The 22225-nt window shown below is 41.1% G+C and overlaps 1 protein-coding gene across 1 annotated transcript; it reads right to left on the reverse strand.

Annotated features, from left to right (window-relative positions):
• Nucleotides 1–1371: 1371 nt before the first annotated feature.
• Nucleotides 1372–18622, reverse strand: CFAP206 (cilia and flagella associated protein 206). The gene is made up of 12 exons (XM_059835806.1): nucleotides 18515–18622; nucleotides 16747–16830; nucleotides 15606–15696; nucleotides 14321–14509; nucleotides 13896–14054; nucleotides 12761–12969; nucleotides 11808–11927; nucleotides 8896–9094; nucleotides 8055–8192; nucleotides 5808–6001; nucleotides 4628–4771; nucleotides 1372–1602 (listed from the first exon to the last, which is right to left on the reverse strand). Exons 1-12 carry the CDS (start codon nucleotides 18620–18622, stop codon nucleotides 1372–1374), a joined length of 1866 nt encoding a protein of 621 aa, XP_059691789.1.
• Between the last annotated feature and the right edge of the window lie 3603 nt (nucleotides 18623–22225).

The raw sequence follows: 22225 nt of genomic DNA on the forward strand, positions 1-22225 counted from the left end.
TGAAAAACATGGAGGAGCAACACATCTGCCTGCTACTGACGAGTTTCTTTTCACAAGAGAGAAAATCACAGAGTGGAAACCATTTAGCTAAGTTTTTTCTATGCTCCCCTCCTGCTCCATTTTTTTTAATAATGCCTTGTGGATTTGTGCCAGCAGTGTAACTTTAAAAAGTGAAGCCAGATACCTTGGAGACAGTTAAACAAAAAGAGAATGCTATCCTGCACAGTGCCACCGAAAAATCACCCAGCAGGCTTGAGTCTTCAAGCTTCACTGTCACAAGCTTGTGTAACCATGACCCGGGAAACCACGCTGCACCACGCTGCACCTGACCAAAAAAGAAACTTAGTACCTTAGTAACACCCTAGGGCAATCACAGTTGCACACCTGGCCTTTTGGCCAATAATAATTAGTGGAGCTCTTTGTTGTTGTGAAAAGTATCTCTGTTTTGAAGTACCCCAACTTTCATTTGAGAAGATGTTTCATCTTGGAGCTCAAATGATTCAGGCTTTCACAAACAGAAATACTAGCTGCAGTTGCATTGATCAGACCTGGCACATATTTCACTGCCACAATGACACAGAGCTAAAGACCTTTTCCTGTTGTGCTTTACTTTTTCAAACACAGGTGAAACAGAGCTTTCAAAAAGGTGCCCCAAAGTCAGGTTCCTAAGGTTTGCAGTGTGCTTACCAGCCAACACATACAGAAATTACTAGAGACCTAAAAGGCTGCCAGAGCCATCCAAGCTAGATTCCCTCCTCTCGACGTCCCTGCCTCGGCCTACACTCGTAACGCCTATTACCCTCCAAAGACACTTGGGATAACGACAGCACAAATGGACAGGCCCAAGGACCTAGACTGACCACAGTTTGCTGGTTTTACCTTCCTGATGATTCTGCTCTAAGGGTGGAGCTGTGACATTCAGGTGACTCTCTTGGGATCAGTTGTGTTTCACACCGATGGGAATTATGCCTCTGTAGCAGCTGCAGCATTGGCCCTGTATCTCATAAAAGCTGTTTGTCTTACATTATCCTTTTCATGTACCAAAGACATGGCTCTTAAGGACAGTGTTTCAGCAAGCAATCATTGTTATTAAAACCTCAAGAAAATCCCAGAACACACACTACACTTTTAAATGTTAGTTTAAGTTTTTGGGAACATCTTGAGTCTAAACTGTTTAAAATCCGTGTGTTTCAGGTTTATAATTTCTATCACTTAATGCCAGTCAGCAGCCCCAACAGATAAGGTAAATGAAATAAATCAACTGCTCCTGGAATCAACACACACAGTAAAATCTTTTGTATCTTAATTCAGATACATGCAGGGATTTTTATATGTACATTCAATATATATCTTTAGGTTTCTCATTTTCACTCAGGTTTCATCTACTGCTCTTGTTAAGTCTACTTTGACCATATGAGTAGTAGGAGATGATCCCCCTCGGAGACCGTCCAAGAAAGTCTGTGGTCGGGGTACATTGCTTGAGTTGTCACGCTTCGTCTGGGTGCAAGCATCTTTTGGCAAGTACACTTGGGTGGAGTTCTCTCTTCTCATATGGCTGAGATCAGTCTGCATGGCATGAGTTAATTTGCGGCGCAAATTGGCCTAAAGACACAAAAAGAATCAGATTAAGCAAAATTTTGCTTGAACATTTTAGCACTAGTGTATACTTAGGTGTGTTTGTATATTTTACATCTATGGGCTTCACAAGCCTGGAACATGGCCCACTTCACTCTCCTGTCAATACACAGTTGCAACTGTGATTTGGTAACTCCTGAACTAACAGGATGTGTGAACGGCACTGTATGTAGCCCACACAATTTTAAGTCAGCCTCTTACTGTTTTCATGTTTTCCTTTGGTCTCTGTGCTCCAAATTTTGCTAAATGCCGAAGCCTTTGTTTTCTTAGAATAAAATGTTGTTTTCATGTTAAGCTCTACCATTGCTTCAAATTAATTTCAATCAATCTGAAAGCACACTGAATGGGATGGCAAGCAGAAAAATCTCTTTGGGCGTCTGAAACCTAAAACAAGCGTGAAGACCCCAAATATTGTGGATAACCGAACTACAGGATCAAGCCTCTGGTTTCAAACCAAATGTGATGAGGTTTAGGTGTTGGTGTCACAAAGTACCAGATGAAAGGGAAAAAAATGCCTTCTTTCAAGACATTGCTTATTAACCCCTTGGCAAGGGGCAAAAGGTAAGGTAATTTATGATTAAAGCTCTGTTTAATCATGGAAACTGCTGTAGATACAACAACAAAACCACTTCTCACAAAGTGTTAATATTACGAAGTCAGCACTTGAAACAACAAAATGATCCTTATTCCAGTGAGCCTTCTATCTCAGCAATGATGTAAAACACTGTAGATCATACGACATAATGTTGTCATCAAAATATACAAAATTCAGTCTCATGTGGTGGGATCCAGTCCCCTACAAGTAAGTGAGAAAGTCCCCGGAGTCCAGTCCAGTCAGTGGAGACTGGAGTCAGTGGAAGCTGGAGAGTGATTAAGTTGGCCAAATTCGGTATTCCTATCAGAGTGAGTCAAAATATTCTCCAGACTCCACTAGCTAGGTCTCTTATCCACTGGAATGGAAGTTGAAGCACCTATATGTAGACACATTTTGATATCTTAATCTACACCTGAATTTTATGCACAGTGTCATCAAGGGAAATACAGAAAAGAACAATAAGGAATTTACAGAAAAGACGGCATGGAAAGAAAGACAATATTTTAGTCTTTTTTTCTCAGTGTTTTAATGACAGTTAAAATGAGCAGGCATGTGATACTGTTTCTCTGTTAAGTTTATGCCTCTTGAAAACTGAATGTATGCTATTGCAAGGAACTATGGTTGCACAGAGAAACAAATATGACCTGAAAATTTTACTTCTGACATCAAGTAGGTGTTATAACAAACATATTTTGACACCTCCTATCACTACAAGCTTTCTGGCTAAGTATGACCAATGGAAAAAAACCCCAAGGCACCTGAGCTCATCCTCTAACAAAACCAGCAAATATGTCTGATGCTCCCCTAAATGTATCAAATTCACAGATGCATTGGTAAGCTATTTCTCTTATTTTAGCACTTTGATTCTAAATGTTGTATCACCTCCATATTACAAATTCAGCATAGACAAAACACTTTTGCATGTATCTGGGATTTTTTGTTTCAACTCAGCATCACTAATCTCCCATATGGACAGCTGAGGCTAAAACACCCTTAGTACTTTAAAGTACTTTAAGTATTTCAAACTAACGAGCTACAAATTTGCTTGTGAATGGTCTTCATGCTCAGCTATTGGAAAACATCCAGCTTTGTTTATGCTAAAGATAAACCACTGACCACATCCTACATTTATTTATGTACTTTTGTCCATTACAGAAGTGAAGGAGGCTTTTAGTTAGGCCTCTTGTAAACCGAATTGGTTTCTTTATATACCTCAGTAACAACTATTACTTAGAATCCTTTATAAGCTAGTTAAGGCTGGCAAGACTTCTCAGTCTAAAATTTTGGTTTCCTTTTATAATGTTGGGAGATTTCATGGCAAAAAGAACAAGAAAAAGGAAACAGGCTGCACAGCAGACCACAGGCCTCCATAGTGCATCTGTTCACAGAAAAAAAATAATCAACCCTGCAGTATTGTGTCCAGTTGATATTGGTAACTTCAATATTCCCTGTACTCACAAGTTCATTTGGACTGGATTGTGAAAATCAGGTGCTATACCTTGACAACTGCATGTGCTGTCAAACCGTAGAAAGAAGCTTTTAAAATATATACTGTGACTTTAAAAGCTTTTATGTATGTGGCTGACCTGTGGACAGACTGTCCTTTCCAATCCATCATATTTCCTCTGGATTATATATACTACACAAAACCTACTTGCTCTCTTTCTTACCCCTCTGGATTGGTCCCACATGAAAGAGAGAAATTTTTCTTTCAAAAAAAGCAGAATTGGTTTTAGCAAACATGAAGAATCAGGATAAAATGAAAAATATTTCATCATGTAAAAAAAAAGAAGGAAAAAAAAAAGACCTCATGCTTTGATACCTTTCAAGGATGGATAAGTTAGCTCAAAGAAGGCTTCTGCAGGGTCAAACACATCCAAAGGTATTCCTGACCATTCTGTCTGCCAGTTACTACATTTTTCCTCTTCTTACTTGATGGTAATGGATATTAATGTAAATTGCACAACTTGCAATAAGTTTTGCCTGACCCAAACCTTTCTGCAACTTTTTTATTTTTTACAAAGAAAGTATATAGCAATATCTTCAAACTGTTAAATTTATTTGAGTGTAGAGAAACAACATAAAAATTCAATGCTAATCAACAAACTCTTATTACTTAAAGAAGGCAAATGAAAAATTTTGAATGAAGGGACATGGCATTGGAAGCATTGCTCAAAAAATTGGGGAAAAATATGGAAAAAGTGGGAGAATAAGAAAGTCTAGAAATACAGAGAGAAAATACCTGGAAAAAAATATTGAGCCAGTTGTAATGGAATTGTGCATCTTTGAATAAGATTAGATTTATGTTGCAAGGAATACAATATACAATACAATATACAATAATTTATTCTGTACTTTGTTATCTAGCAATGAAAATCTGGTCATAACAATACAAACCAATTTTATAGCTTTTCTTCTCAGTTCCCATTCATTCCATTCATAGGACGTCACAATAGTTGGAGGCAAGATATGAGTATCAGTTTGAGTACTAATGTCACATTTTGTGGTTGGTTTCATCAAACATTTGTCTGCATTTCTGGCCTGGATGAAAAAAAACCCAACAAAACCAAGCAAGGCATTAATGAGAAGAATATAGACATCTGAGAAAAACAGCATATGGATATGCTACTTTTAAAAAGCAAATAAAAACCTGCAAACCGCAAGTGGATAATGATTTTTACATTAAAAATATTTTTGTTCCCCCTGCCCCTGCTAAAAAAGAAGAAACCATTAAGTATTCAATGGATTTAATTTCTGACAGAAAACCCTTTAGGCAAAGGCCACAGCTGAATTTCAGACTCCCACATCCCAGATGAGTGCTTTAATCATTGAATTTTGATAAAAGTGGATCCCACCACCACAAGTATTTTATGATGCAGGGACCTCAGTTTATCTTTATGAATGGACTAAAAATCACAAATCATAATTAGGAGAAGTGCTTACATCTCTGCCAGAGCCAGGATATAAACCATTATCTCTCTCACCAAAGGCCAGTCCAAGACTACACACTTTGCATTGCTAGAGACCTAGAACTCACATTGTATCACAGAGAATGTCTATGAATCCAAATCAGGTCTTTCGGATTTCACATGGTAGCACTGACGCATTCATTATTAATGAGTCCCCTTTCATTTTGTAATATATTCCATAATTCCTGTCCCCAGATTCCACAGTGATGAACTGCTGAGCTAAAACTCCAGTTAATATGGTATCTGGCTTATCTTCTATTGCATTTATTTACTGTCACTTTAAGCTACTTTTGCAAAAATGAGGAAAAGAAACATCAGACACAGCATCTTTCTAGGCTAAGGATGAACAGCTTTTATCACTGCCACAATCCTTTCACTCTACATATTCTCCTATGCAGACATAAGGTGAGAACAACATTAAGGGAAAATGTTTCTTACCAACACCCTGAAGACCCGGAAAAGATGGACCTTCAGACTTTCTGTTTGATAGGCAGATGATTATACTTATTTTCTGAAGAGGGGTATCATCTGTTCTCTTTATGTTCTAGAAAGGACAGACCAACCAGTCACCCAACAGCTATTCAGCAAGAGGCATGGGCAATGTGTACCTGTGCATATGGAGTAAGGTATTCAAACTGATGATGAAGCTCGAGCAGTTGAATAAGCTCTGCATGTTCTTTTGCTTTTTCTACATTCAGTTGAATGAACTTATCTGGATCTTGAGCAAAGATGGATGCGGCTTCTTTGGAACTGAAAACATAACATCTCTCCTTGTGCTTCAAAATTCCAATAGCAGGATTTCCTAAAAAAACCCAAAACAAACCTCACAAAATAAACTAGTGAACAGTATGATATCCAATACAAAAGACATTTGTAATCAAGATTCTGTGTTTCCCTCAAGTCAGTTTCACTTCCTTTTTTTCTGAAATCAGAATAAATCCCTGAAAGTAAGCTTCTTAAATATAGAAAAGTCGATTTCATTAAGTCAGTACAATTGCTTTTGATCAGTTCACATCCAACATGCCTTAGTGCATGTCTGTCAGAAAAACAACAGATAAAACACCTACAGCAAAGGCATAAGAAAACATTGCCCATACCCACAAACATTTCCCCTATAATCTCCAGAAAATATTTGACTGCAGATCAGCAGTCCATTTATACCAAACGGCATAACTCTGAAATTAACTGTACAAGCAGATGAAGCAGCTGACAAGCTGGACAATAAATTAACAGAGAAAATGTCAATAAAGGCCAAATAACTTATATAGGAAAACACAAATTGAGCTCAAGGACAGTGGTAGGCTCTGCTTCAGCTGTCATTGCCCAGGAAAGACCTAGGTTCATCATAGACAGTGCCTTGAAAATACTAAATGGCACTACTCAGTGGCAATCTAAAAAGCAAAAAGAATGTCAGGATTTATTAGGATGCCAACAGAGGGGGAGAAAAAAACAATGTTATAACAACCTATATGCTATGTTTGTAATACTACATTTTGTTCCAACACAACAGGGTAAGAAAAAGTAAAATGAAGGGAGTTGGGAGTGATCAGAGGCTTGGAATACCTTTCTCAGAAGGAGGCCTTAAAGAAAGAGGCCTCTTCAGCATTAAAAAGAAGCAACTGAAGAGAAATAATATGATACGGGGTTATAAAAACATGAATTGCATGCAATATAAAATTACTATTTGCTAATTTTCCTAATAGAAAGACTATCAGGTCTTTGATTAAATTATCAAGCCAGAGCTTAAAACCATCTCAAAAAGAGGTACCTTTTCATAGTATATATAATTTTAATTGTGGGACTCTTTGACAATAAGAATGTCCCATGGCAAACTCTAAATGGGTTCAAAAAGCAATCAGATAAATGAAAAACCTCTATCAAGGATTATTCAACAGAAAGGTACAGGCTCAACATTTATCTGAGGCAATCCCATAACCACTAACTGCTAGAACAGGGAAGGATATAATTAAGGAAAGATCATTCCTACTTGATTTCTCATAATCTTCAAGTGTTCACGACTGACCACATCCAGAAATTGGATACAGGGCTAGACAGACCTTCAGTCCAATCCAGGACAGCTGTTCTCATATGCAATACTACATAAGTGTAAGTAATTTACATTGTCATTAAAATATCTATTTTTTAATACTGCCAAGAAATGGCAGTATTTTCCTCCCAACCTCCTGTAGGTTTAAAAAAGTTCTGCATGGATAGGTTCTATAAAGAATAGGGAGACAGAAAACATGAACTGATGTGGTAGCTGAAATAAGGCTTTCTTAAAAGACAAATGACTCCAGAAGATACAAAAAAAAAAAATTCCTATGATTAGTTGACTTAATCAAGTGCACTTGAGTGACTTAATCAAGTGCATTCTTTTCAGAGAAGATTTTTGGTACTTTGTATCTACTCTTTAAACATACATATAATGTAGGCATGAATGGGTCTGTTTGCAACAGACAGATACACAAATTAGAAGGAATGACCATTTTCCTATGCCTGTATTAAAACACATTAACAACAATAAACTAACCTGCATTCAGCGGCAGTGTACGTTATACAAATGCATATACAGCAGGAGGAAACATTTATCCATCCCATCTTGTTTCTGCCTCTGCTTGCTCGTGCTTACTTCCTCTTGAAGCCCTCCTACCTTCTATTTAGGGCAGTTTATTTGTGTATTTTTAAAAGAAAAATACTTTAATGGGAGAAATAAATTATCTGGGGTGAAAATTACAAACATGAAAATACAATACTCCAGCTTTGACATAAGAGGATGCATTCAGAACATGTCTTTACATTTTCACTAGTACTTGTGTACATATAAAGTATGGAAAAGACCCAGCTAGAAAGCATACCTGGGAGGGTGAGGCCTTTCACACCAATTGCATATGCACAGAAACCATGGTACTGGATTAGCAACTGATCAAAATTATCAGTAGTCTCTGGAAAAAGCCATTCTCGGTTCTTGAAATCAGAAACATTCACTCTGGTTCCTAAGGAAAGGTTTAACAAAGGAAGGATTTCAGTAACAAAACATCAGATGTTTAAAATACAATGTTACAGGATGACCAGATTACTGCAGTCTTCACAGGATGACCTGCAGTGCCAAGATCCCAAAAGCCAAACTTTAGCCCTGCCTTAAGAGACATCCTACTGAAAAATCAATCCTGCAGGAGCCTTCTTTAGTAGCATTAGTTTTCTTTGGATCAGGGGGCAAAAACAAGAAGGCAATATCTTATTCTTCTATTTTGTTTTCACCCGTTCACGCATTACAAATCCCCTGAAGTACAACTTGGTTACTAGGGGTACCATCTTACAAACAATACTTCTGGTAACCAAAGCCCTGTTAAATTAGCTTTTTTATTCCCCCCTCCATTTCAGAAGTTCTGAAAGGTATAAAAAGACATAAACAAACTTAAGAAATGTCAAAAAAATGTAGAAATATTAGTCTCTGATAATTCTGCCATTCTTATAAGGTATGTTTCTATCTAGCAGCTATATTTTAATTTTATATATAAAAATAAAAGCCCAAACTACAGTACATGAAAAATAAGTCCACACACTACAAGACTCATTTTAATTTAGTGTCCAAATACTGATTATTAAAAAATCAATTTATAGCACCTTCGTAAATAAAATTCAAACCACAAAATCTTGGAAAATGAAGGAAAACAAAGAAGTAATAACTTTCAGTACCCATGGTTTCTTTTATCCTTTCCTCATCACTTTTCACAGTCACTCCTTCCACAAGAGATGTTAGGACTTCCTCAGGAAAAAGCTGTGATTGGATTTCCGAGAACTGTTGGAGATTGTTAGTCATATTTGTGAGGAAGCTTAGCAGTAGTATCTCATCCTGAAAGCCGGTCCAGAGGTTAGAAAGCGCAACAAAGAGAGGCTAGAAGATAAAGAAAATGATCTGAAATCCAGATTTGTTTTATGTCTGCAGCATAACCCAAGTGCTATGCACAACAACCCCTGCCGTGAACAAAGCGGGGCTGATCTCCAAGGCCTTCAGCACGCGGAAATTCCAGGGGAACTCCTGGACTCTGTAAGAGGAGCTCCCATCATGTATGCCCAAAGCATGTATGTCCAGCGTGCAGGCCCATAGGCCAGAATGGTACTTTTCTACATTTTACTCCAAAGCCTTTCCCAAATATGTTACTCTGAGACCATGCTTGGAATTGAGCACTTCACTGACAATTCAGTTTTATAACTGAAAATAAGGGGTACAGGAATAAGAAGGACCAGAAGAAATGCACCCGCTTATGTACCAAATGAAGTAAAAACACACCTATATTTACAAACTATCAGGCTTTGTCATTTTGTTTGCCCTGATTCCAGAGTGACTTAGTACCACAGCCCCCAAGCCATCATGTGTGCCAAATTACTGGGATGCAAGCCTCTTCAGAGTGGTACAAGGTTCAGGACAAAACTGGAAGCTGCCATTCATAGCAGCGATGCTGACATACAGGTATACACACATACAGAAGAAGCCTATGAGCTTTGAGTATAAATGCTGATTTCAATGACAGTGACATAAAATATGCCCTGTTACATCTACGCAGAGTGTTTATGGGAAGAGATTCAACAAATCTGAAATGTATGCTAACAATGTTATATTTTATGCATGTTAACAACATTATTATAAGAACAGCCAACAGAGTCAGCTCTGGAATTCATCTGCATCACTAATGCTGTGGAAACGTTATGCTTACAAAAATGGAAGAAACTAAGGGAAAGGCAGCAAGATCAAAATCATTCTTACTAGAATAAACAAAGAATATTAATGAAATCTACTATGTTTCCTAAAACAAATGTTTACGATATAGATAGGCTTTATCCTACAGTGTTTAAATGGCAGAATGTCCTTCTTCTCTACATTCCTGTAGGATCCAGCTTCTCAGCAACTAGCCAAAAACAAGAACTATTTAAATGGTGCTGTAATTTCAAAATGTCCACCTGCAAAAGACCTGAAAACAAATGACATTACATATTCTGTCTTCAGCAGAGAAGAAAACCCAACTAACCAACCTGAAGAGAGAATAAAATCTAGGAAGGAAGCAGACAACAGCAGACAGCTTCTAGGGAAAAGGGTACCATGTAGTCAGAAAGGTTAAATCCAGGTAAGTGAACTGAATCCTCCTAGGCTCCTTCTGTCACCCAGGGGAAAAGACAGACTTTTCCAGAGCAAGTCAAAGAACCTAAACTCGGCACCCTTCTCTGACCTGCCTTTGAGAAAAGACTACCTATCTCTTCACTTTCTTCCCTCCTCTGCCTTTATCACTGTATTACAGTGCGTATCAGTCACTTAAGCCTCACGAGATACAGAAGAGAAAAAACTGCTGTGAGCAGCTGGAAGAGAAGGGAATATGTTCTCCAAATGAGAACATCTGGCTTATAAAATCACAAGCACACATAAACTGAAGCATCAGATCACATCTGAGGTGTACCTCAGTTAAAGTGCTATTCCCATGAGTTTCCAGCTCAGATGCCCTTATGAGAAGTGTAAAAAAATACTCCTGAGTAGGTCATGGGGGCATGATCTTCCTTCTTCCCTCTCCACATTAGACTTAATTTTGCTTTCTAATTATTTGTTTAGAAGGCTGAAATATAACCTAACATATGTATAAACTGCATGCTAGTTTAGCAGCTAACTACAGGGAATTAAAATGATAGACATATCACACAAAATAATGAGCTCTTCCATGAAAAGCAAATTAAACAAAGCCGGTTTCTGACATATTTCTTTCCCATTTCCGTTACACCATGCCATCATGACAATCCCAGTTTTTCACAGTGTCATCAAGCAGCCTCCTTCACAATAGCTGCAGCTGACATCACACATTCCCTCACCTCCCTCCCATGTCCTGTAACTGCCAGCTAAATGTGAAACAGTAAAGAGTATCAATTGTACAGAGGTACGTGGCTGCTCTCTGGCCAGAGAGCACACACATCAGCTGGCTGGACAGGTTACTGTGGCATTCCCATTTCAGATTTGCTATTAGGAGGGCTGTGTCTCTCCAGTTGCTTGTTTTTCACAAAACTTGCAGAAAATAACATATTTTGAGATCTCCAGTCTGACAAATTTGACTGAAACTGGCCACCAGGTTCAGAAGCTATTGGGAGGAACAAAGAGACTGAGACCCCCATCACAGAAACCTAATTTATTTAGAAAAATTATATCAAGGAGTCATACTGTAATGACAGGAATTGCTATCTGAAAGGACTTTAAGATAATCACATTCTGATGTGCTTTTATTTGTCATCAGTAGGTTTTTTCTATTTTTGCAAGGAACAGGAGAATATTTACACAAACCAGGAAAATATCACTGTAAATCTACAAATACTGAGAAACGACTCAAGACACTTACAGTAAAATACCATTTAATTATTTCTCCCCCTCTTTGTACCTTGCTTTTCTTTTACCTTGAGATCAAGTCTTTTAGTATAGTTGCCCCTTCAAAAATCACAGATGCTGTTATAATAGAAAATAATGCAGCCTTTTTCTTAACACAAAGTATGCAAAAATATACTGGCAAAGGAGTTTGTAATACTTTAGTAATTTTTTATAATTAAGAAGAAATAGGTTTTCCATTCAAAATACTTACAAAAACTTCTTTGGTATCTATGGAAACCTTATTCTGCACTGTGTTTTTCAACCGCTCCATTGTTGCTGCAAACTGCACATTCATCTTTTCAACTTCTTGAGCACTTGTAATTGCATCAGACTGGAAAGAGAATTTACTTCAGGTAAGAAGTATGACAATCAAAAAATCAAGTATTTAGCAAGAAGTATTTACTTGGAATTCTTCATTCAGCTATTTTCAGACAACTGTTTCAAGGAACGAAATGCACCCTAACTTTCCACAAAATACATTTTTCCTTAAGTGTTCAGGTATAAAACCCGCTACTTCTCTCAAACATATACTAGTAATTTTATAGAAAACCTCTACATTTTTATAATGAAGAGAACTGAAAAAAAATGAAAAGAAAAATATTTTTCCAAGATTTATGATATACAGGAAAAACTAATAAAACCCTGCAGTTTCTCAAAAGACAAATGAAAAGGTCTTCATAAACAAAACAAGTTTCAAGAATTTAAATTGTCTTTTTCAAAGACTTCTGGTGACTCCATCTGTGTTGGGGATGTCTGCAGACTAAAACTGAGGTGATTTATGGATTGAACAAGGAGATTTTTTCTCTCATGTCTTTTGAGGCAGCGTGACTATCAATATGCGAACAAGAAGAAAGTCCGACTTTTTTAGGCCTTTGTTAATGAAATTAAACCAAAAAAGGAAACCTCCAGAAATTAAATGGAAGCACAGTCACACTTCAGCAAACAATTAATTCACTTTGTGTTCTACTTGAAAGTAGCCAAACCCAGCAAGTTAGGTACAAAGTTCAGCGTGACAGATGATGTAGGTTCTCATACATTGAGATGAATTTTATTTCATTTATTTCTAAATAATTTTTCTTATATTTCTGTCCTGTACTAATAGGTTACTTGAATACATTCCATCTGCAATAAAAACCCACAGGATATAACATGATGGTATCTCACCAGAAGGATGCAAAGGAAGGCTTCATATTGTCTCACACTGAATAGTGCTTCATTTAATTTAAAAGAACTAAGCTGCGCATATCTCTGTTGGTCTTCCTGCATGGATTCCAACAGAGCTATGTACCGGTGGGCTAGCATATGGCAAGTATCAAGACGTTCATCAACAGTCCGTGTAGCTGATGGAATGGCTTCACTCAGAATGGCTGGCACTGTTTATATAGAATAAATATGAGATATATATAAAAAGAATTATTTAAATAATTAGCAAAAGATTACAGTTCAGTATTCAAGCAAAGTAGACTTCCAATAAAATTTCTAAATTTTGTCCTTGTATTCATGCATTTCCAAATGCTTGCATACTAGATTCAACCACTGTATCTTACTAGTCAAGTGGTTCCAAATAGTGAGAATTACAGGTGTGGAAATATCACAGTCAAGTCAAGGACTGTGAGAAAACTTGCTTTATAGTAGATGCAGTTGAGTTGATACTACTGACATGGGTTTCCTGAGAGACTTCAGGCAATCTGCACAATTTTCAGTTCTCAGTTTCCTCTAAAACTGGGCTGCAGACGTTTCTTACAAAGAAGTCCCCACACTGAGCTACAATACTACATGCATATTTATAAAAACATTTCCACTGAAGAGGACTCAAAATGCAAAAGATTTTTGAGAATGTGGTAAGAATCTGAACAGGTTACTCTAAATTATCAGAATACAGATAATGCCCCAGCAACTGTTATCACTTCTCATTACACATATGCAACAGAAAATTGTAACTGGATTGACAGTGTCCTTTCAAGATTTTAATTAAGTGCTTTTAAAGGCAAACATTACATATTTAGTTCACTTAATGGCAAGGGATCAGGGAAAAGTTATCATGAGGTAAACTAGCGCATGAAGTTAATACCTATAATCCTTCCACATCAGCCACACAGGGCTCCCTCTTAGCTAAAAAGTAGTAGCCTACATGGAAACCTATAATTAAATACCAAATATGTACCTTTTCTTCAGGTTTACAGATCCTGCAACAAAGCTGTCTGTCTAGACAGATGGGATATTACTGGAGCCACTCCAGTGAAGAAGGCCAGGAAGAATTTCTTGGGAATATACAGCCCAAATGCGACTGTCTACTTACAGTCACCAATGCTGCTTCCTCCTTTCCCACATTCCTTGTTGTACAACCAAATTCCTGTGGCTAGCATGGCAAGATTTTTCAGCTGTTGCTCTTTGTTCTTCTTACTGAGTGAGATGAAAGTAACCAGCTCCGTCTGGGGGAATACACTCTGCAAGGCAGCTAGAAGAATGACAAAGGGTGAGGAAATCCTCAATATGAGAGAATAGAAAAGAAAACGATTGAACAAGCAAAAATACCCCCTCCCGAACAACTGCAGAAAGTAGGAAATCCATGGCAAATTTAGGCTTCAAGGCTGAGCAGTGACAGTTTGGGTAGTAAGCATTCATCACAGTGTACCAGATCTGTATCTAAAGATCAGCAAAGAAAAGGTGAAATGTTCTTTTTCAATAAGAAAAGCCCAATTTTGCCGCTGGGAGTTTACTGACCTGTTACCTCCCTGACAACCTCAATATCTGTTGGGCATCCCAGGCCAGAGCTCAGCAGCACATAGCTAACGATCTTTCGATACACATTCTCCATTTCTTCTTGCACACGCGGACGACTATCTGTGATATCTCTGACCACAGGAGCCAGCCTTCCCTCCAGAACACGGTGCTGCTCACTGAGTAATTCAGCTAGGAAAGAAGGACTGTTAGAAAGTGCTGTCTATCTAAATTCTTTGGAATTTGGCTTATACATAGGGTGCAATTAATTTCCACAGTCAGAGCACCAACTTCAGGTTTCTGAAGCACAGACAGGTGGAAGAGATGTTCAAGATACCATACCTTTATCATTAACAACAGTGGAGTTAAACATTAACACAACTAGCATGATTAACATCAGTCAGTAGAGTCCAGAGAACTATTCAGGCCAAATTAAGCAGCAAGTCTCTGGCTCTCTGACTGCAGTAGGACCTAACACACACACGTATATTTCATACACACCTGAAGTTAGACACGCAAATCTGAACACTACCCAGAATCTCAGAATCTTACTGAGCTTATTGAATCCAGAAGGCTTTGGAGCAGCTTCCTAGGTTTGCTAATTTTTGGCTTTAATCCATGTTAACAAGAAAACATTTTCACGACCTTCTCACACAGAAATGTTTATTTTTTGTCTACTCTTATTCTGTGCCTTCTGTGTCCCAGCCAGCCCTCACCGTCCCATTGAGATCTGAAGTTACAGTTACAGCAAAGACATTCTCCCCGTCTCATTTTTCTTCCACATTCCCATTCTCAGACCATATGAAGTTACCACTGATGAGACCAAAACATACTTTGTTAGAACTGTAACTGATTGTTCAAGATTGCTCATATGTCTCAATTAAGGATATTGAAAAAACATCAAGTTCTCTTTCAGATACACAGGTGCAGTTTTGGGTACTGGTTCTCTTTCAGATACACAGGTGCAGTGCAAGTTTTTCTTGCTGAAGGCAGCTAGCCTCTGCACCTGAAAGCATAATTGTTCTCAAGCGAACTAATACATTACATTCAGTAAATCTCTCGGCAGGATGAGATGAGTGTGCTCTCAAATCTAATGTACATTTTTTCCTACTATATCCATACTGAAACACCATACTCCTATATAGTACATTTCTCCGGGGATTTTTAATTTGCTTTACTGCCAGCAGTCATTTAACAGGAATCATTATTAGCCCAGCAGAGAGAGACATTAAATCCTACACTCAGCATCAACTTCTTCTATGACAATATTTATTTATATTGAAATTACCTCGGTTTGCATAGTTCATATCAAAGTAAACTTGCATCTTAATTGTGTTCAGGGATGGGTTTCTTGTGTCAAGCAGCCTGGTAACACAGAGCTAAGCAGAGAGACAGAGAAGTGAGTTCTTTCCCATCACTGGGGAAATGTCTGAACTGACAGTGACTATGCTACAGGTTTCACGACAGCAGTAGAGCCCCCTCCCTACCATTCTCTTGACATACTATGAAGTATAAGGCATTTTTTTACATGAGGAAACACATAGGCCAGTCTTTAGCTACAGAACCGTTAGAATAAAGTAACATTAACATTTTTAAAAGTGTCTGGGGTGGAATAACCCCAAGCATCAGTACAGGTTAGGGGCTGAGCTGCTGGAGAGCAGCTCTGTGGAAAGGGACCTGGGAGTCCTGGTGGATAACAGGATGACCATGAGCCAGCAATGTGCCCTTGTGGCCAAGAAGGCCAATGGCATCCTGGGGTGCATCAAGAAGAGTGTGGCAAGCAGGTCGAGGGAGGTTATCCTCCCCCTCTACTCTGCCCTGGTGAGGCCGCATCTGGAGTTCTGTGTACAGTTCTGTGTACAGAGAACTACTGGAGAGGGTACAGCAAAGGGCTACGAAGATGATTAGGGGACTGGAGCAATCTTTCTTATGAGGAAAGGCTGAGGGACTTGGGTCTTTTTAGTCTGGAGAAGAGAAGACTGAGGGGGGATCTTATCAATGCTTATAAATACTTAAGGGGTGGGTGCCAGGAGGAAGGGGCCAGTCTTTTTTCAGTGGTGCCCAGTGACAGGACAAGACGTAACGGGCACAAACTTGGTCATAGGAAGTTCCATCTAACCATAAGGAGGAACTTCTTTCTTTTGAAGGTGGCAGAGCACTGGACCAGGCTGCCCAGAGAGGTTATGGAGTATCCTTCTCTGGAGATACTCAAAACTCGCCTGGACGCATTCCTGTGCAACCTGCTCTAGGTGAACCTGCTCTGGCGAGGGGGTTGGACTAGATGATCTCCAGAGGCCCCTTCCAACCCCTGTCATTCTGTGATTCTGTGATTCATATCAAAATAAAATGGCATTGTAGTACAGGAACAGGTAGCAAATAATGCTATAGTTTTAGCTAAGTACTGACTCTCAACATCATGTCAGAATTACCTGGATAAGATTTTGCACATCTTTTTCTGCAAGGAGTCGATCCACATTAAAGTCATTTCTTGGATCTAAAAGGACAGCTTTCACCTAGAGATTGCCAAAAGAAAGCTATTAATTTTCATCTCAACATACATTCTTTGCAACTAACCTTTTGTTTTCTGAAAAATCTGAGATGCAGTCAATATTTCTTTACTCTTCTTTCTTTCCATTTCAGTCTTTGATAATGAAACAAAGTTAACTTCATTTCACATGTATTGCCAGTTTCAATATCAGTTCTGGGACATAAGTGAAAAAAAATCTATTTGTGATGCAAATTTTGCAGAAAAATATTTAAATACAGCTCCTTTAAAAATTTCCTGGAAAAATATTTTTCTAAGTAAAATTTTATAGAAATCCTTCATGGTTATTTATAGACTTCTCAGTTGGTGTTGTATGCATCAATATAACTGTTTACCATTTGGATAAAAAATTCATAGTGTTCTACATACAGGGAAATATGTGCATTTTTGCAACTGGTATGCATGCTGGGTATCTTGTCAGCCACATGCAGAAGTTTTTTACCCATGAAAATGTTCATGCTTACAATTAATATTGCTTTTGATCCCAATTTATTTTTTAAAGGCATGGTGCCACCTTTAGGAAAAAAAAGGGCAGACTAACAGTACTGCTGTGAACCGTTTACATTTATATATAGGTTTATCAAGAGCTGATTCTGTTCTTATACCATCAATAAAGAAAGAACCTAGATCCATCTTTCTGCAGACACAGCTTTGCAGATGCATTCAGACTATATTCTACAGCTGTGCTGTGTCTCCTAAGATGACATGCCAAAGTGTATAATGTTTTTTAGGATACTTATAGTTGTCTACCAAGGACAACACTGAGATTGATTCCATTTCGGTTTTAGTTTAAGTGGGATCCAAGCCCACTCCTTCGAATATTCAGCCCATTTATACTCCCTGGCCCAGCCTAAACAGAGAAACAAACAAAAGAAGCCATCACAATAGAGGGAAGAGGTAAACGTCAAACAATAAATATAACTGCTGCAATAAACATTCACCTATGCATCATGCCTTTTTGTTTGTTTATGAAAGAATGAGAAGAAATGTTATTAAAACTTGGGAACACTTCTCACTGTCACTTTAGAAAGAAAAAAATGGTTTACCTGCCTGTAGAAAACAACTGAGGGAGACCTCCCAGTCGGAGTTCAAAGAGTTCCCAGGACTCAGGGCCTGCAGACTTTTCAGGGCCTTATATTCCCATAGATAGCATTTCAGAGGAACGAAATACTTTTTCAGGTTTTTAGGACCCTATTCTGAACACCACTGAACGCCCCTTTAAAACCTCTCAATGCGGGCGATGAGAAACTGAGATGTGTAGAAGTTGAAGTCACCCCTGAAAGCGCCGGCTGCCACCATCCCAGCCTGGGCAGGCTGCTGGGGAGCTGCCACTTGAAGTTTGTTGACTTTTAAGACGAAAGGAATGATTTATGTCCTCGCTTCACATCATTCAGCCCGAGCTGTGTCAGTCAGCAACTTCGGGGGAACTATTCATCCCATGTAAAATTAAGCCCCTACCTCAGGAAAGCCTTAAAATCGGTTTGATCTGCCAAGCTACGGGCACCCAGGTTTGAAACTCCGGATCGATACGCTATCATTACACGAATATCTTAGTATTTTACAGACCATAGCAGAATTTCGACACAATTAGAAAAACACCCAGGTGAAATAATAATAACAAACGCCACCCTAAAGGTTTAATTTGCCCTTACCATGAACGCCACCAAGGTTTCCGAAACGGTTTGTCCCTGGGCGGCGCATTCTCGCCCGATCTCGCGAATGATTTTCTTGATGACACTTTCGGTCTGGTCGCAAGACATCCTGGACAAACACACACGTTAACGGGATTAACGTTCATTCCAGATTTCGCGTGCGTCTTTCAACGCTTCTCCTCGAGCGGCTGAGGGTCCCTCCCGCCGCGGTACCACCGGTCGGGGGCCGCCCACCGCCCGCCACCCCCTCGGCCCCGCCGCTCCCGCGCCGTCGCCGCTTGTCGGGGCACCCCCCTCCCGACCCCGCAGCGCTCCCGCCGCCCCGGGCGCCCCCAAAACGTCCCGCTCTCACCTGCCCCCCCCGCCCCGGCCCGGCCGGCGGCAGACGGCGAGAGCGGCCCGCAGCCGGGCGCCAGCCGCCGGCCGTTGCCATGGGGACGCGGCGCGGCCTCGGCCGCTGCCGCCGCAGGGCGCCGCCGGGGAGAGCGGTGTGGGTGCACGTACGGATGAGTATGGTACCTGTACAGGTACAGAGCTGCGTACGCAAAACGCGGGCTTACATACCAGGCGGAGATGCACGTAGAGAAATACATGCTTATACAGAATATATATGCGTGTGTAGATGCAAAACATATATACATACATGCCTGTGTATATACAAAACATATGTATATGGAGACATACGAATAGACGTATATGTGTACATAAGCACCTGTATGTGCATACAAACCACGTATGTGGACGTCTATGGCTATATGTAGGTATGCATAAATACACATGCATATGTATGTATGTATGTATAAACATGCATACATACCATGCATAGGTATATGTACCTAAATATATACTCATAGATACAATACACAGGTATATGAATATGCAAAACGTGTATATGGATGTATATGTATATGCATATGGGACATGTAAGCCTAGTTATATACACACAAATATGTATTTGTATCTACAAAGAAGTATATATGTATATATGTGTGGATATGTATATGTATATCATACGCAGATATCTTCCAAAGGCGCTTGTGAGGGTAGGAGGAGGCAGGAAGAGCAGCAGGCACAGCTTCACAATTCATTTATTTGCATATTCTCTGTTTTATTTTCAGCTCCTCGGGCTGGAGCTGCCGGCGGTGGCAGGGCAGCCTGGTGCAGGCAGCGCTGCAGGCAGAGAGGCTCCCCTGGGCACAGAGGAGCCGGCAGGACAGCTCCTCCATGGTGGGCACCTCGGCGGCCAGCCAGTCCATGGGCGCCAGGGCACGGGTGTACGCCGGCACCAGCTGCCACCACACGGCCTGCAAGCACTGAACGTTGACTGGGTCTTCGGAGACCCAGTCGTTGCCCGGGTTGCTGTAGACCACCTTCCTCCATGGTGGTCCACCTCCCCTGGTAGATCCTTGAAGGGATACTTCTTCACGCCCCAGAGGAGCTGCTTCCAGAGGCTGTGGGTGGCGGCCCCCCTCCTGATCTGCCTGTCGCTGGAATGGTCCCTCGTGAGGGACCCCAGCTGCCACGCTTCCCCGCCCTGCAGAGCCAGGCTGCCGGCCCCTGTGTCCCAGCACTGGAGCAGCCAGGTGGTGAGCCGCTCACCCAGCTGGCGGGTGAAATCTTTCCGCCCCTCTCACACCTCGCCGGGGCAGAGGCGACAGGCAGTTTCCGCCTCCTGCCCGCCTCCTGTCGCCCTTCACGGCTGCCCTGCTCCTTCCTCCTCCTCCCTCACCAAACAGGGTGGACCTCTGCGTCCACTCTTTCGCCTCGGAGGTAGCCGACAGCCGGGTCTCTGTGGTAGCCAACAGCCAGGTCTCTGCTTCAGCCGCCACGTCCTTTTGCATGTGCTTGGATGCAGAGGCCAGCTTGCCACCGCGAGGCTGCTGGAGGAAGGCCCGGTAGGTGTAGGTCGGGCCCCAGCGCAGCACCAGGAGCTGCTGTCTCTTCTCAGCGTAGAAGAGACAACCGGTCTCCAGGTGCTCCGCCACCTCGGCAGGCCTCTTCGGGCATGAACTCCCACACCGTTGGGGCGAAAACTGCCGCAGGCACCTGCCCAAGCTCTCCCACACCCCTTCCCACCCAGGAATTGGCTGCTCCGGGGCACATCCCTCAGCCTCACCCCCTCACCGGGGTGATCCCAGAGGCACCACTGAGGCCCAAACTGGGACCGCCAGGTTGGGGACAAGAGGCAGTGGCAGCGGGCGGTGGGCAGCCAGGGGCCGCGGGGACGCTGCAGTAACCCTCACCAGCAGCAGCCAGCTTCAAAACCAGGCTGATGGCACACAGCAGTATGAGTGTTTGTGTTGCACAGGGATGCTTGAGAAGCTGGGGATCCATTGCAGCACAGCCGGGAAGACCTGTGCCCCCGCGGAGAAGAGGAGGAAGGTGTGATTGTTAATTGCCTCCACGAAATGGTCCCCAGAACAGTGGGATGGCAGCACTGCCGGGGCCAAACACTCAAGGCCACTTTTATCATAGGTCCCCCTGGGCAAAACACAGCAACGTAGCAAACAGCAAAGGCTGAAAGCAGCCATTCACAATCTCAGCCAAGTAAGCGCCACGCAGCTGTAAGTTCAGTCTAACATGTTCTGTCATTATCTCAACCCCCTCCTCAAGCCCCACGTTGGGTGCCAAAAAGAACAGTGGTGGGTTGACCCCAGCCACCAGCAAAACACCCACACAGCTGCTTGCTCACTCCCAACTCCTGCAGCGGTGCTGGGGAGAAGATAGGAAGGACAAAAGCAAGAAAACTTGTGAATCAAGATATAGACAATTTAAAAGGTAAAGGAAAGAGGGAAGAAAACCCAAGCAATTCAAAGGCAATCGCTCACAAGCTCCCACAAAGAGACGGATGTCCAGACTCTGAGCAATGGCCACCTTGGAAGACAAAATCCTCAAAGACAAATTCCTGCCTCTTCTTCCTGTACCTTAGCTTTTGTAGTTTAGCATGATGTTATATGGCATGGAATATCTCTTTGGCCAATTTGGACCAGCTGTCCTGGCTGTGTCCCCTCACAGCTTCTTGGCTGCTCCAGAACTAGTTGCTGGGGGACAGAGTGGGAAAAAGAAAACCTTGAGGCTGTGCAAGCAGATAGCCAGAACACCTGTGTGTTATCAACACTGTTTTAGCCACAAATCCAAAGCACAGCACCACAGGGGCTGCTGTGAAGAAAGTTAACTCCATCCCAGCCAGATCTGGTACAGATACATAACATATATATGTGCCTATAAATGCATACAATATGTAGATATATGCACATATATATGTGTACACAAAATGTGTATGTGGGGTACACACTGAATGCTGGAGGCAGAGGTGGCACAGACAAGGCAGCTTCCCTTTGCAACACGAGCAAGAGAGCCAAGCTTGCTTTCAGGTCTCATGCTTGCTGCTGGAGGTGGCAGTTCCCCCAGGTGTGCAGGGTCACAGCCCTCAAGCAGCAGCCCAGTGAGCCCCGAGTTCATCCTCAGTTCTTGCACACACCGGTGAGCACGCCCTTGGATGATGGCAATGCCTTGCTGTAACTAGTTCAGTTAGTCAATACTCAATTAATTTCAGCTTTTCCATGTCAGATAGAGGAAAGAGTAATAGCACATTAATTAAATTTAAAAGCCATGTCCCTAAAAGGCAATCAGGTAAGCTCAAAAGGCACAGGGAATGCAGAGATAAGAGCTGACAATCTACACCAGTTTTCAACTGTTTTAATTTTTTCC

This window comes from Gavia stellata, chromosome 2 (assembly GCF_030936135.1).
Source record: "Gavia stellata isolate bGavSte3 chromosome 2, bGavSte3.hap2, whole genome shotgun sequence".
Taxonomy (NCBI): Eukaryota; Metazoa; Chordata; class Aves; order Gaviiformes; family Gaviidae; genus Gavia; species Gavia stellata.

Bases quoted from the DNA above. Each gene is read 5' to 3' on its own strand.
- CFAP206 (XM_059835806.1), bottom strand. From the start codon at position 18,622: ATGTCTTGCGACCAGACCGAAAGTGTCATCAAGAAAATCATTCGCGAG. The intron at 15,697-16,746 runs GTAATTCTGACA...CTCTCTGCTTAG, and splicing joins ATGTGCAAAATCTTATCCAG to CTCTGTGTTACCAGGCTGCT. The intron at 6,002-8,054 runs GTATGCTTTCTA...GGGTTTTTTTAG, and splicing joins GAAAGGCCTCACCCTCCCAG to GAAATCCTGCTATTGGAATT.